Source organism: Zootoca vivipara, chromosome 12 (genome assembly GCF_963506605.1).
Source record: "Zootoca vivipara chromosome 12, rZooViv1.1, whole genome shotgun sequence".
In the NCBI taxonomy this organism is placed as follows: domain Eukaryota; kingdom Metazoa; phylum Chordata; class Lepidosauria; order Squamata; family Lacertidae; genus Zootoca; species Zootoca vivipara.
In genome coordinates, this window is record NC_083287.1 from 45,625,446 (window position 1) to 45,641,672 (window position 16,227).

General features: G+C 44.7%; 1 protein-coding gene across 5 annotated transcripts in view; it reads left to right on the forward strand.

The window, feature by feature from the left end:
• Positions 1-16,227, forward strand: part of DIP2C (disco interacting protein 2 homolog C) — a 324,193-nt gene that overhangs the window by 295,834 nt on the left and 12,132 nt on the right. For all 5 annotated transcript variants that reach the window (XM_035128998.2, XM_035128997.2, XM_035129000.2 and 2 more), the window contains 2 exons: positions 5,183-5,244; positions 14,560-14,617. In XM_035128998.2, coding sequence (XP_034984889.1) covers positions 5,183-5,244; positions 14,560-14,617 — 120 coding nt within the window. The remainder of the gene's footprint in view (positions 1-5,182; positions 5,245-14,559; positions 14,618-16,227) is intronic.

Here is a 16,227-nt window from a genome sequence, read left to right on the forward strand (position 1 = left end):
TGCTATGGAGACAACCTCATAATCATCCCCTCCTGCCACCCGCGACATCACTGTGGCAAACAATATTGAAGTCTGCAGCTCACTGTGGAAATAATAAATTGTTGGAGGAAGCAGCTGTTGTGTTGCAGCAAGCTGCCCTAAGCATTGCAGAGAACTTCCTCAAGCTGTTGCAGTGAGGACATACCACCAGCCAGAACTGTCCGATTTCATTCTGCTCTTTCAACAAGCAGTACTGATGGATCACCCAGGGTGATAGATAGATCAAAAAACTGGATGGGAGCACTGTTGTGGGTTACAGTGATTGTTCCAGAGCTAGACGCACTTGAGCATAGAACCACTATGCATCAATGTAGTTTCAGGAACACATACCATGCAACACGCATAAGGTCACATTTCCACTCTCGCATTCCCCTGTTAAAGCAGCCTTCCACAGCCTGGTGTCCTCTATGCCAGTGGTCCTCAAGCTTGGGCCTCCAGATGTTTTTGGCCTACAACTGCCATGATCCCTAGCTAGCAGGACCAGTGGTCAGGGATGATGGGAATTGTAGTCTGAAAACATCTGGAGGCCCAAGCTTGAGGACCACTGCTCTATGCGTTTTGGACTACAGCTCCCATCATCCCTGACCATTGGCCATTCTGGCTGGGGCTGATGGGAACTGGAGTCCGATGACATGTGGAACATACCAGGCTGGGAAGGGTGGAATGGAAGGATTTCTGTTAGCATGGATAGGACAGGCTTCTTGACTGAGATCACGAAGGGACTATACTCAGCAGAAAAGAAAGTAATGGGCCACGTGAACCAGTGGTCTTCCGTGTATAAGGTAATTTCATATGCTACAACACCATATGTGTAAGCCCCAGTTTTCTGCACTGAGGAAGCACAGCCTGTAAATGCAAAACATGCTCATCAAAATGAATTTTATATAGCGGCCTCTCTTCTTGGAAACAGAATATGCCCATTTTTGGAAAACCCTGCATTTTTAACATGGCACTATGCCCATGAAAGAGACGACGAGAAGAGGAAATGTGGGGCTAGGCAGTTATCAGTGTTGCTCAGAGGACAGAATTGCATCCCTTGGAACAATGCTGACTCCCAGAGCTTTGTGCTACCCGTCTCTGCTTTCTGTGTCGCCCCTTGTGAACTGCTTTCCTCCAATTTGCTATCTGCAAGCAAATGACTGCTTTGAGGGGGAGGCATTCAAGTCTGTAGTCTGAAGCTCCTTTTCCCCAGAGGGGAGGTGGTGAGAGAATAAGATCAGCTGATATGCTCTGGTAGAAGTAATATAAAGTGAGGATGTGTTGCTGCACTTTCATTTGTGAAGTTTGTGTGAATAATGTCGCAGATGATAGAGGTAGAGTCTTTGAATGGAGAGGGAGAGAGGGAGAGAGGGAGAGGGAGAGAGGGAGAGAGGGAGAGAGGGAGAGAGGGAGAGAGAGAGAGAGAGAGAGAGAGAGAGAGAGTCTGGATCAGCCCAGTTACCATCGTCCTGACAACCTTGTGTGTGAGCTGTACCACTTCAAGTATTTAGGGGAGAGCCTCATGAAATAATTCAGTTATGTAAAGCCCCTACCTGCAGTCTGGGGAGTTATGGTCCCAACATGGATGTAATGCGTAATTACCGGTAAGAGCTAGGCAACAGTGCCCATATAGCTACTTATCATGGCAGGTCCTTGTTAATGCCAGGGAAAAGACATATGGCCCTGGTCATCAATTAATTTTGTCATTGGGCCACAATGAAAACAGAGATTGTTGGCAGGCCAATCCCCACTTCCAAAATGACTTTTGCCACTGGGACCCAGCCACACCCCTTTATTTCCCTTGGGTTGGACAGTTGTGACATTACTTGGCGCCAAGTTGAGGGGTTTCACCATGACTTCCTAACATATGATGTTGATGACAATAATCCTGAATATCTGGTGCATGTTTAGTTTCTTTAAAATACCACATTCTAGACCAAGCATCCCCAAACTTTGGCCCTCCAGATGTTTTGGACTACAGTCCCCATCATCCCTGACCACTGGTCCTGTTAGCTAGGGGTCATGGGAATTGTAGGCCAAAACATCTGGAGGGCCGCAGTTTGGGGACGCCTGCTCTAGACACTGAACACAGAAGAGTCTCATGTTACTTAGTCTTTCTATAGTTTAGCATTTTTCCTCTGGTAAGAGCCTATAGAAGAAGCTTCTGATTTATTCATTCCTGTGAGCAGATTGAACTTTTATGGGTGAGAGGAATAGTAAGTATATGTTCGTTTGTCATAGCTGAATAGTTCAGAGCAGCAGGGCATTGCTTAATGCCCCAGGAGGACAAGCCGTTGCCTCTGCCTTTTTTCTATTATTATTACCATTTATTATTATTTTACAAAAATAGAGGGAAACCTATGGCAGCTAACATGGTTCTTAAACTAGCTGGGAGAATTAATTTCCAAGCATTGTGTCGGAGGGCACAGTAAAGCAAGAGACCAGAGAACCACTGGTGTACAATGAGGAAGGCATTTAAAATTTTCTAAATGAAAGGTGTACGTGAGCCCAAATCGCTCACCCACATAAAAGAGGCTGCTCATTCCATCTCTGTATGAGTCACTGGCCTGACTTTCCAAATCCACGCTAGACGAAAACAGATAATTCGCATGGGAACCAAGGGCAGCTGCGTCATTCAATTCTCACACCGCAGAATAACTTGAAAAAAGAGCAAGTTCCGTATATAGTGACTCGTGCAGAAACTGGGCCAGGGGCCTGTGGGCCTCTTAGGTTGGGTAACCTTCAAGCTTTTCAGATGTAAAAAGTGTAGTGTGCCTTTCTCGTTGTAATTCAGGGAAAAAAAGTGTTCTTCTGCTTCTCTCTGTGGGGAATGCCGAGAAAGGCTGTAGCCTGTTCCTTGTGTTTTTGCTTGAAAGGTAGAATGAATTCTCAGGACATGCTGCTCACTAACAATGTTGTCTATGCTGTCTCTTAAATGGCTTAACTCTGTTTGTCAAAGGTTAGCAAGTCTATTACTGTCTCTTCTGTTCGCTGTACTAAAATGTTGACACCTCATTTTCTTTTTCTTTTTAAACCTTTAAGCAGTATAATGGTTTAATTTGTAAGATTCCTGTATTTGACATGGTTTTTTCCTTTTATTTTACTCCCTGCTTTTTGCATTATCCTTCCTTTTTATTTTCCTCCCGACTTCCATTGCCCCCCCCTCTTTTTTATTATTTTTTCATGTGTTACTGTCTCTCCTCCTCCCCATATCCCCCCTGTTCCTGCTGCTGTAGCCACACAGGCTGGGGAAACTGGCCGAGCAGGTAGGGGATTTTTGGTGTTCCCTAAAATATCCACCTATCCACTCCTAACAGTGGGGCAGACTAGATGGGAGTCTGGAGATTTTTGTTGTTTCGGGGGGCACATTGTCAAAACCCTTTGGCGCTGGCATTTGTGTGGGAACAGAAAGGGGAGCAGCTTACCCTTTTGATCTGGACATCGTAGTCTTCGTCAAAAGTTGGTCGTTGCCGTTTCAGCAATGTGCTTGAACGTTTAAAGCAGAAACAAAAAACCGGTTTGCGCTTTTAGCATTCTAACTGCCTCAATTGATTTTTTGCAAACTGGTTCTGGTCAACTATGAAAACATTTCCTAAGGTAATATTTATGGATCTACTCTTCCCCTCCCCTCCCCTGACCCCTCCATTAATGGTGCTTGAAATGAGGTTCTCCGCTCGGCGCTAGTCTGTTACACTGCTGAGTATATATATATATATATATATATATATATATATATATATATATATATATATATCAGCACATTGAAAACTATACCCTCTTCTGCCGGCTAGATAGGACTTTCTTGTGTTGGCTTTATAACAATCTGGAGTGACGTAGTGTGCATGTTGCCTCTCCTGTAACTCTCTCCTGCTGTCTTGGTGGTGGGATGCTGATCGGTGTTTTCAATGAATGTTACTTGTTTAGATGTCTCTTTGGTATTAGATCTGTCTCAGAAAAAGGAGGAAGTAGTATAAACTTCCGGGAAGGAATGTTGTGTTTCCTCTTTCACCCTGGCAGTGAGCCAGTCTGTGTCCCTTTTTGTATGTGCCCCCAATACGCTGGAAAAGCAATGGTTGCCGCCTTTCCAAAGAAGCTAAAGGCCTCTATGTGGAAGCAAACTCAAGGTTTGCCAGCATGCACTTAACAAGGGACCAATCATAGCTCCCTGGGCTCGTGTACCTTTGCAATAGACCCTTTCTGCAAACACATGTGTTTGCATCCTTTTTAAGGCATGTATTGTGCACTTAAAACATCCATAATAAACGTATGAAGTGGCATTTGTTTGTTGGCACAGAAAGCTTTGCAGGGGCTGATGTTGCAGTACATCCGGAAGCTGGTTCTGAAATCTGTTTCTAATCCAAATTTGTTTCTAATCCAAACAAATCTATCACGGACTGCAGTATTTTGTACTTGGTTGGTCCGTGTGCTCCTAGCTTCCTGTTTAGCAGTCACATGTTTAGCAGATGCTAAGGGACAAAACAACCAACAGCAAAACCCAGACCTTGGGAGTTTAAGGAATATTGTGGGGTTAAAGGGCAGGTGAGGGCGAGGTCGGTGGAAAAGTCAACTTTGTGAGCAGAACCAGTGCTTCAGATTATGAAGGCTATTTATTTACTTTTAGCAGAGCTGACTTGGAAAAATAGTAAAATAAACACTTTATTAAAATACAGTAGGGTGGTTTCAAAAGGAACAGAATAACTGCTTATAGTTCTTCAGTCCATATCTGTTAATCTTGCATGTCCTACTCTTTAATACCACCAGGTTTTTTTAAAAGACACTCTTTGCATGTGTGAGTGTCTCAAAAAATCCACACTTCCCACTTGACCGCTTGCATCTGCCATTACCAGCTCTACGTCTCCAGCTGATTCTGCCTTCCATACTATTTTGCTAAACTCTTAGTACGTGTGCAAATTTCACTTGTTTACATTGACACTGGTTTTCAGTAACACAGGCAACTGGAAACTTGCGTTTGCAGCCAACAGGTTAAAAAGAGTATGGCCAGCAAGGTATGGTTCGTACTCCCCCATCACTGATTGTAACATATTCAGTGCTTTTTGTCATTTTAATAAAGGCTTTAAAACAAACAAACAAAAACTTTAATTGTAAGTAAAATGTACAACATCTGTTCCACGCAGAGTGCTAACTAAAAGGTTTTCTTTTGCAGGGGACATCAGGGCCAGATCCAACCACTGTGTATGTGGACATGAGGGCCCTCAGACATGACAGGTATGATGACATTTATTTATTTTTTAATGAAATGTCTGCAGCTGGAAAATGCATATACTGGTTTGGTTTTTTTGGGGGGGGAATACAAGTAAGTTTCTCATCGGTGATAGAAAGCAGTTTTTTTTAATAAAAAGGCACTTAAACCACTATTATTTTACCTGTTTTTCACAGTTTTATCCTAGCTGACCAGATGCAGCACCCAAGGTGACACTTGTCACATTTGGAATTTCAATATTAATTAAAAAGTCAAATGTCACCTTATAAAGCCAGTGGTTGCATGTGTCGTAACACTAGTAATCAAACTCACCCGAGGCTTTTAAATAAACATATGTATGAGCACACACCCAGAGAGAGATTTGACTTCTCCTCTAAGAGAGAAAGAGCCAACAGGTTAAAAAGAGTATGGCCAGCAAGGAGAAAGAGAAGCGTTCTGTCTCTCAGTAGAGAGTTCAGCAAGGTGGGTCCTATATTTGACTAGGCTTGATTGCTTGGTTTCAGTAATCTGCTTAACTCCAAGGGAGGTTGTTACAGGAGCTCCTTCAAAGACCTAAGCAAGCAAGAGTTGCTTTTGGAAAAAGTGTGAAGCAGGCTGGTTCTTTTTCAGGTGGGTGGAGTGTGGTCCCTTACCACAAGTGGGGGGGATTTTGTTGCATATTTTTTATGAGGTATAAAATGTGCTTTTGAGAACACAAAAAAGTGCCACCTCGAGGGCAGATGTGAAGGACTATGCTCAACAAATGGGGGGAGGGGACACACCGTGTACCAAAGGTTTGTAAGTTAATGCTGCAGTCTTAACATTTATTTCATTTTAAGGCTCCTTAGCAACCCAGTACTTAACCCAGTGTACTTTTGCTTATCCAAAGCCTCTCAAACTCTTCTGATCTGGTTCATTGTAAAACCAAGCCAGCTAGTGCCTAGGAAAGACATGTTGAAAGCCTAAGAATGCATCCAGTTTAAGTAAGTGGTAGCTAACAAGCGTATTGACTCTCACGATAGTAGCTTCATAGTTGGCACTTCACCCCGAATGAATTCATTAGGCGTTAGCTTTAGAATTGCAGGGTCTTTTCTTCAAGATGTTTACTTCATTCTTCCCTGAAGTTAGCTAAAACTGTCATGAAAGAAGATGGGAAGCAATGCTGCCATTACATTTCATGAATTATAATTCTCTTCTCACGGATGGTGAGAGATGTCAGCTTGGAAGAATGGTCTATTATTGCCTCTCTTTTACTGAGGGTGTGTGTGTGTGTGTGTGTGTGTGTGTGTGTGTGTGTCCCCAAGTACTACGATCCACTTTGCTTTCAGGAGCAAAACATCATACAAAGTGCTTGGTGCTGTTTGGGAGCAAGCATGTTAATTATTTCTCCGTTCTAGTGGTAGAAAAAAACACTCACACACTAAAGGAGCAGCTCAGCATTTGTTTGCTTAGAGAAACTTTAAAAGAGTCCCCCACCACCACCACAAGTGCCTGAGAGAATTTAGCAATCATGAGGCCTCCAGGAGCAGTATAGGCTCTCTTGTGCATTGCCATCTTTGGAGGGTGGAAGGGGACCTAACATACAGAAAGGCAATAATCACCAGAAAGAATGCAAGCCCTCTGTCCCTCCTTTTTCAGCATGGAAAGATTCCCAGTTGAAGCCACCTCTCCTGTTCTTTTGCTTCGCTATTAAGCAAAGAGTGCTGCTTCAGTGCCTTGTAGCCAGCCAGTTGCTCCCTTTCGAGAAATGGGCTGTTTCCCCTTCGTGGCCCTTTTATGCCTCTGCTGTGGCGCTGTGGGTTAAACCACAGAGCCTAGGGCTTGCCAATCAAAAGGTTGGCGGTTTGAATCCCTGAGACGGGGTGAGCTCCCATTGCTCGGTCCCAGCTCCTGCCAACCTAGCAATTCGAAAGCACGTCAAAGTGCAAGTAGATAAATAGGTACCGCTACAGTGGGAAGGTAAATGGCGTTTCCATGTGCTGCTCTGGTTCGCCAGAAGTGGCTTAGTCATGCTGGCCACATGAGCTGTACGCCGGCCAATAATACGGGATGAGCACCACAACCCCAGAGTCGGTCACGACTGGACCTAATGGTCAGAGGTCCCTTTACCTTTACCTTATTTCTGTCTAATAAGTTGGCATAAAGTTGGACTGCTGTCAGGCTGGCTGGATACTGAGGAATGGGCACTGGGAGAAGGGGCTGGGGCTGGAGACTGACTTGCAAGAAGGGATCAGTGAACTGGGAGAACCTGCAACAGCCGGAAGACAAAAGTCAGAGCCAGGAGAAGCTGCAGGATTGGAGAGGGGAAAACAGGTGCAGGAGGAGGGGGAGAGAGATCAGACTGGTGGAAGGTCAAGGATTTCCTCCTCCTCCTGCCCCTACCTCTCCTGCTCCACTGTCTCCCAGGACCAGAAGAGGACTGAAGTGGGAGGAGCAGAAGGTAACATGCAGGTGGAGTCTTTGCCTGCTTGCACATAGCTCCGATAGGGGAGATGCATAAGTCAGGGACCTGTTGTGGCAAGGAGTAGTTGAGAGACATAGGACTGATGGTCAGGCCTTTCCCTAATTTGTGAGTGTACTTTTGACAATAAATTTTGGCAATAATTTCTCTCTCATGCCAGACAACGCCATGACAGGTGCACCTCCTAAACTAGCCTGCTGCCCTCAGGTACGATGGAGGACCAGTCTTGAAGCATCACGCAGCTGCTAGTCCAGCCGGTTTTTGAAGATGGGTTGGGGAGGGTGTGGCCTTGTCTTGGACCAGCACTGGGAAGCGAATCTAAATCACAATGGTTGAGAATACAAACTTTGTGCTCCATTGTAGGCAGGCAATGGAGAAGTTAGGACACTTGCCTCCCTTTTTTCTTTTTTTAATGTGGAGAGAAAATTAAGCAGAACTGCTAACTATATAAACAGGTTCCTTTCAGAATACTGTAGTAGAAGATTTCCCTTCAGGCCCCCCATCTCCTCCGGCTATTGATCTCTCTTCCAGGCCGAGGGCACTGTTTGCAACTTGCTATGTGGCATGTTCAGGTTTAGTAGCGCGTTGCTTTGCTCTTCCCCAGTACGTCGAGCCAGTTAAGGCTTTTATCGGATTTTAAATTACGTGTCTCCCATGTGCTGAATTCGGCAAAATGCATTAGGCGATGCTGGAGAGAGTATTAAATATTCAGCAAGCTACTCAGTGCTGTGGTCTTGGAAGGCGGCAAGCAGCTCAGTAGGTTAGTCGGGCAGGAGGACTGTGCTGATTCCCCCCCTCTTCCCCTCCTCCTTAATCCCAAGAAAATGAAGGAACGTAGAGATACGCTGCTAGTAGTGAAAGAGGCCTGTGACTCCCAGAAAAGACAGCTCGGAATGCCGAATCTCATTCAGTGGCTGCAGAATAATAAGAGAAGCATTCTTTATCAAGGAAATAATGGCTGTAGAAATGAGACTATTTCCTAAGCATGTAACTGACTTCAAACCAAGCAGGACACCAGCACACACACAGACACACACGTGTAAAAATGAAACACAGACAAAAATGCGGGCAACATTAAAAATACGCAACGCCTTCAACCAAACAACCAATTTCCCCCGAACTCAGTTTCTAAAAAATGAGAGGGGCAAGGGGTCTTGGCAGGTACCAAGGTATGTGTCTGAGGGTGCCCCCGTCCTTTGAGTGCCAAGGTGTGGGGCCCCAGCAGTGCAGAGCATGTATACCGATTATACCAGCTGCTATATGTGAGCAGTGGCTTAGGCAATTTGAATACATTCTTGGAGAATTTACACCCGGGTGGCCATTCAGTAATAATCTTGTTAGTTGGAAGAAATCAGTCAGAAAAACTAGATTGCTTCCAAATACAGGAGACTGTGGGAAGCTGGTGTGCTCGTTTTTGCCTGGAAACCTTGCTGCAAAGTGAGGGTACCTCTGAATGTCAGATTCTGGTGACAAATTGGGACGTTGTGTTGTCTTCATGCTGTATTTCCTGGAGGCATATGAGTGACCACTGTTGGACAGACGTTTGGTTTACTCATGCGGGTTCTCCTTACACTCTTGCTTTATGTGGTGATAACACAGCATTTAAGTGTGTATTTTAATTTGTGATCAGTGAATCTCCCTGGTTCAATTTGGAACAGAATTCAGCTAACAAAGCTGCCCCAAAACTTGGGAAATAGCTCACATTTCCCCTCAACCCTGATTCTGAAATTTGGGCCCTGGATGCTCTTCCAGTGAGGGAGCACTACTGAGTCCAAATAAAAAGGTAAAGGGCCCCTTGACCATTAGGTCCAGTCGTGATCGACTCTGGGGTTGCGCACTCATCTCGCATTATTGGCCGAGGGAGCCGGCGTATAGCTTCCAGGTCATGTGGCCAGCATGACAAAGCCGCTTCTGGCAAACCAGAGCAGCACATGGAAACGCCGTTTACCTTCCCACTGTAGCGTTTCCTATTTATCTACTTGCATTTTGACGTGCTTTCAAACTGCTAGGTTGGCAGGAGCTGGGACCAAGCAACGGGAGCTCACCCCGTCACAGGGATTCGAACCACCGACCTTCTGATCAGCAAGCCCTAGGCTCAGTGGTTTAACCACAGCGCCTCCAAATATATCCCTGTAAATAAGTTCTTCCCATCCAGCTTACCTAGCAACAACAGTGGCACCTTAAGTCCCAGGCAAGGAGGAGTCCCCAGGGCAACTGATACCCTTACTAGCAACTTCAATGCCGTTTCCCTAGTTCCTTGGCATCTAGGACATTGCCATTACAACACATAAAGGAAGTAGGCCAAGGGACAAATGGTGATGATGAGAGTTGTAGTCCACCAACCTATGGGGCCATAAGTTCCCCATCCCTGAAGGTAGGGCACAGGTGCGGCATCTTGTTATTCATCTGAGCCAAAAGAACAACAACATGTACACTTTTCACAATGCAGCTGAATATCACAATGAACTGGCCAGCTCGTGTTGCAAGCTAGGTGATGCCATTCCTGCAAGTGTGCCCATCTAGTTATCAGTAATTTTAGAAGACGATAAGCAACTGGCTACTGGGGGCGGGGGGAGTCATACCAGCCCCCACAGGAGGTTATCCTTCTTAACCATGTGTGTAGCAGTTAACATGAGTGTGTGTGTGTGTGAGAGAGAGAGAGAGAGAGAGAGAGTGAGTGATTTGCAAGGGAGGATCAAAAGTGGGATGCTCAACCCTTTCCATGCATTACAATCCTCCCCATGAACACCACCACCCCCTCCCACCCTACCCGGTGGTGTCTGCCTGGGGTAACACAAGAAATGAGCACTTATTTGCAAGGGAGAATCCATGGGAAGGATTAATCTCCACTCTCCCCTATGTTGGTTTTTTAAAGGGAATTGGGGGGGGGATGAGCCTCCCATTTACCTTATTGCAATAGCTGCGCTCTTGGCTGATTCCGATTAATGGGCAAAGGAGTGTGACCCATGGGAATGCAAGCTGTGATTTCGATGAGGCATGAGACAAGGTACAAAAATGAAGGGCCCTCCCCTGTCAGTGATCTTTTAAGCTTTTGGTCAGTTTGAAAGATAGTCCCTTTGAAGAATGGGTTGTGAGTGAATCTAGAAACATTTCTACAGCGCTTCTCTCTCCTTGCATTGACAAAGAGACAGTGGTGGGCAGGATTGGTTTGGGAGTTGGAGAAGCACTCTTGCGGAGTCTATTCCTCTCAGCAATTACCGGATATGATCCATGTGACCTTTTACAGCAGGGGGGTGCATGAATCACATTTCAGACTTGCCTGCTCTTTTCCCCATCTGTATCATTTGGCATGCCCATGGCATTATAAAAAGCATGTGGGCGGAGGCTCGAACAGCCTCAGAAAATGCTCAGGAACATGGCACATCAACCAAGGAAATGTGTGTGTAAAAATAGGACAGTATGAAAATAGGACAGTGAGATTTGAGGAGCAGGGGAAATAAGAAAAAGACTAAAAGGAATCAAGTATTGAGGCACTTAAAAAAAAAAAAGCCCATATTGATGAGTTTTGATTACAAAATTCTCTTTGGTAGTTTGGCCCTACATGGTTTAGAAATAGCCTTTTGTCCTGTGCATTAGGTTAAGAAATGCAAACAACAAGGGCATGTGCAGAGGAGTTCTGGGGTGATATGCACCTGAACTCTGGAATTGTTTTCCTCCTTGGGCCCACTCAGAGAGCCAGTGTGGTGTAGTGGTTAAGAGCGGTAGACTTGTAATCTGGGGAACCAGGTTCGCGTCTCTGCTCCTCCACATGCAGCTGCTGGGTAACCTTGGGCTAGTTACACTTCTCTGAAGTCTCTCTGCCCCACTCAGCTCACAGAGTGTTACTTGTGGGGGGAGGAAGGGAAAGGAGAATGTTAGCCGCTTTGAGACTCCTTAGGGTAGTGATAAAGTGGGGTATCAAATCCAAACTACTACTACTTCCCCTCCCCTCCCCCTCCCCCTCTTCTTCTTCTTCTTCTTCTTCTTCTTCTTCTTCTTCTTCTTCTTCTTCTTCTTCTCCTTCTCCTTCTCCTTCTCCTTCTCCTTCTCCTTCTCCTTCTCCTCCTTCTCCTCCTCCTCTTCCTCCTCCTCCTCCTCCTCCTCCTCCTCCTCCTCCTCCTCAGTGCTCAATCTAAGCATCTTCTGGTTGGCATGGAAGATGTATCCAGTTGGCAAACAGAAGATGCCACAGCTATGCCATGGGCTATTCTAGTATATATCATTTTAAACATGCACCTTTATTTTCAGGCTCCAACCCCCCCCCCCCGTTACCTGAATGCATAAGTTAAGCCTTGATATTTCGGTAGTTCTCCCACTCTTGCTCTTTTGAAGCAGAAGAATTACAGGAGCTGGGCTCATGAATGTATGTTCTGTGTTTCAGATGTCATGGGTGTGTCTGTGTGTGTGTGTGCACTGCCCACCACAAGTACAAAATTCACAGTTCTCTGAAGGGTTTGAACTGGCTTAAAATTCATTTCCTGTGTGTGTGTGTATGTGTGAATTAGCAATAACACTATTTTACAGCACTACAAGATGCCCTGTATCCTGAGCAGAAGTCTGATATCTCCCACATTCTATATGGGTTGCAATTGCAAACTTTGGGGTCTCAAATTTCAGCGGCACCATATGTGCCACCAAAATTCAGCGCCCCCTGCCTCTTGTCTTCCATTCTACAGCACAGTTGCAGCATCTCCCGCAACGCCTCTGAAGCTCTCCGCCCAGTGCAACCAAACCAGTCACACGCCATTAAATCCACTTCTGTAGGTTGCTATGCTATGAGGTGTTGAGCTGCCACCCCTTCTGGGAGATCTGGATCTGGCAACCATCCATGGCATTCCTAGTGCGTTGAAAATCGACTGCTCTAATGTTCGCTGCATTAAGCATTGCATGATGATGGATGCCAGCTTCCTCACCCCAAATCAAAACTTTCAGCAATGAATGATCATTCATGTGATAACTTCACTTTAATTCCCTTGTTCTTCAGGCAGAGGAAGGGGAACCAGAAGTTAACTCCTAACACAGTTTTAAAGACTTAGCTGCAAATAGTTTCCTCTCTGTACAACATAGCTAAGAAAATGGATTACTTAACGTTGGTATAAATGGAAGCCTTCTGCAAAAAACAAACAGTGGTTATTCACAGATATGAAAATAGTTTGACTCTTTGGTTTCCAGGAGATGGTTTGAGGTTACTGTGTTTGTTGGTTTTAAGCCTATCCTATTGTTAGTACACCTCCATCTTGAATTCTCACAGTCTGTTTTGTATAATTCATAAGCCATAACCTCCCTGCTGTCAGAACTCCTGCCTCTTCTCTTCCCACATCTACCAGTCCTCCCCATTATGTACAAAATAGCTCAATGGCACCCGCTGTCGCTACCTATTCTCCTCCTAACTGCTGGCAAAGCAGTTCTTTCCATTGCTCTCTCAGTCCAGGGACTTCCCTTCATCTGCCGTTGGAATGACATCTGCAACAGCTTTTGCAGGGGATGCTGGTTCGAAAAATCTCATGAAATCACAGCATGGATCCTCAATTGCACAGTGGAATTTAAATATATGTTGTAAGGAAAGGGGTTTGTGACTTCGCTGTATGCACCTTTCTCTGGGGTTTTCTTACAGCTGTAATGCGGTACTCTACATGATTAACTTTCCTTGTAAAACCCTGAGTAGGAGTTGTTTTTAAGAGACCTAATAAAAAATACCTTCTGATGGGCTCTTGCTTCTGTGGGCAGGAATTTTATCACAAGGTTTAGCTTTTCGTCCCGTACTCTATGATTGTCGCTTTGGAAACGGCAGCGCTTGTTTAAAACCAAGCAGCGCTTGTATTTTTTTAAAAAAGAAGAAATTGTAAAATGGTTCTTAATCACCTTTAAAGATGTGGAAGATACCAAGGAGAAGATATTATAACCTTCCTCTTGCAATCATCTGTTCTGCTTTGAACATGCTCAGTATGGTCTAGTCTGGTGAGTGTTGTGCTTTTAAACCACAAGGTGCCTGAATTGGACTCTCCCCTCCAGCGACAGTGAAAATCACCTCATACAGTGATGGAGGAAGACTGAGTTATAAATAATAAAATAATAAAATAAAGAAATATTTCTAATTAAATGTGAATGTCTCCCACACTTTCACTTTTCCATGTTCCATGTTCCATATATATACACGGTGTGTGTGTGTGTGTGTGTGTGTGTGTGTGTGTGTGTTCGTTCATTCATTCTCTCATTACAACCCATTAAAAGCAATCATAAATTCTTTAAAAACCTTTAAACCCAATAATAATTTCATAATCTAGGACTGGGTAAGAGGACATGATTGTAAGAGGCTTGCAGTATATGAAACATAGGTTCTCTGTCTGTGAAATAATAAGTTGGTAAATTTAAACTGATGGGAAATGTCCTGCTTTCCATCTCTGATTGCGTTGCAAAGGGTTCCGCATAACCAGTTCCACATAAACTAGCCATCTGCCCTGGCAAAGGAAATGAGCATCTCCGGTGGGTTCTAAAAGTAATCAATAAAGCAAAATATTTAGGAATTTGGATCACGAATAATAATAATAATTTGCCCCACATTGTCCTTCTCCTTCCTCCCCAATAGCATTCCTTTCCACTCTGACCTACCCGCTCTGATGTTCAGCCCCATGGCATTTTTTATTGTGGGGTTAAGACCCACCCATGAAAGAACCACCATGCTCCACTTTGGCAAAATCTCAAAAGTCTTCTATCCTTTTTTGCATAGCTTCCTTGCTTTGAGAGAGCAGGCACCAGGTCTGAAGACTGGCAGTAGGGGAAATGCAAGAGCTTGAGAACTTAACAGTACGGCCGGCATTCATGTGCAGAACTGCAATTTTTGTAAGCTCATCATAGTTGTCCTATGTGTTTTGCTTTTCAGAGTGCGTTTAGTAGAAAGAGGATCCCCTCACAGCTTGCCCCTCATGGAATCGGGAAAGGTAAACGTTTTTGCAACTCTCCATATTTTAAAGAGGCTGATAAATGCTTTAACTTTAAGGTACATGCGTATGTTGGAATGTGGGACCCAATAAAATTAGTGGTCTAGAGAAAGATCAAAAGTGGCAGCTACTTGCCCAGGTGTGAGATCCAGGTGTGGCCATGTGCGCATGCACCTTCAGGCATCACTCAGGTGCCTGGATTTGTGCAATTCACGTTGTGCCAGTAGCAAGCCGTGGGGCACCTGGCCTCTGGTTGGTCTCACAGTTACTGCTTACTGAGAGAGGGAGAGACAACACAGCAGGGAAGCTGGTATGGTACAATGGCACCAGCAGAAAATGTTTCCCGTCAATGTGTTTGCACTGCACTGGCCTTTCCCCCTCATTGCTCCTCCCCCTGCCATTAAGCAGGAGCAATATGACCAACCAAAGATAACATGACAGATGGCACCCCACCATGCCATTGTGCTATCTCCCCACCCCATATTCTTGCATTAGGTGTGATATGATGTTAGCACCATGACCACGGCTCTGGTGACAATGTAGTTTTCCCATTATGGTGGCACTACATATTTTATGAAGTGTGCCTAATATTTCAGCAGTATGAGGTAATATTTGCAGTATATTCCTGGGCTGGAGAGAGACAACGGGTTTCTTTCAGTGAGTGGTGGATGACCAGGGAGTTGGAGACAGTATGGGAAAGACATAGTTTCTTGAGCAGTGTGCACAGCCATCCCATGATTGCCTTTGGTTGCTGGGTTTGCCTTGGGGTTGCTGCTGCTGTTGATATGTGTGGTGGTTTCAGAAATCTACAAAAACTGTTTGAGAGAGAGCCTCAGAAGAGGGGGGGAAATGAACACATACCTGGATGGCTCCGTTGTTTAGAGCATAGTGCTGATAACGCCAAGGTTGCAGGTTCAATTCCCGCAGGAGGTTGGGCAAAGATGATCCTCAGGGTCCCTTCCAATTCTATGATTCTATGTTAAGGCAACAGTGGATCTGCTGGACATCCTTTTGGGGGGGCCCTTTAGAGAGCCTAAGGGCAGGATATAAAGATTTTAAAAGAATTAAATACATACTCCTTTTCAACACTCCTATAGAACTTTTATCTGCCTTTGTCAGATAATAGACCACATCAGACTAGCGACTTGTAGGAACAAGGATTTTAGTGTGAACATTCATTGGAAAAGTGTACGCTAGGAACACTTGATTGGCACCAAATTTGTTTTGTTTTTTAATAATTATTGGTTTAAAATACAAACATAAACATAAAAGATAATTTACAATGGAAACAAAGAAGAAAAGAAAGATTGGCACCAAATTTGGAGTGGCATAATACTTTGCAAACATAGGACTAAGTTTGGTTGGTCTTTCCAGTGGCTGCGCATCTACAAAAAGCATTTGTGGATTGTGCAAATCACTACTGGCAGTTGACTTTGTGAACAGCAGCTGGATTCCAGATGTTTGTCATTCATGAGTGACTGTAAGCAAGCTGTACTTTGTCCACCAGTGTGAAATGTTTCTGTGGGTTTTCATTGTTGATCCTCAAAGCAGGATCTTAGGGGCCATAATATATGTTTGCAGCTTTGCCTGTAAGCAAACAGGGATTCACC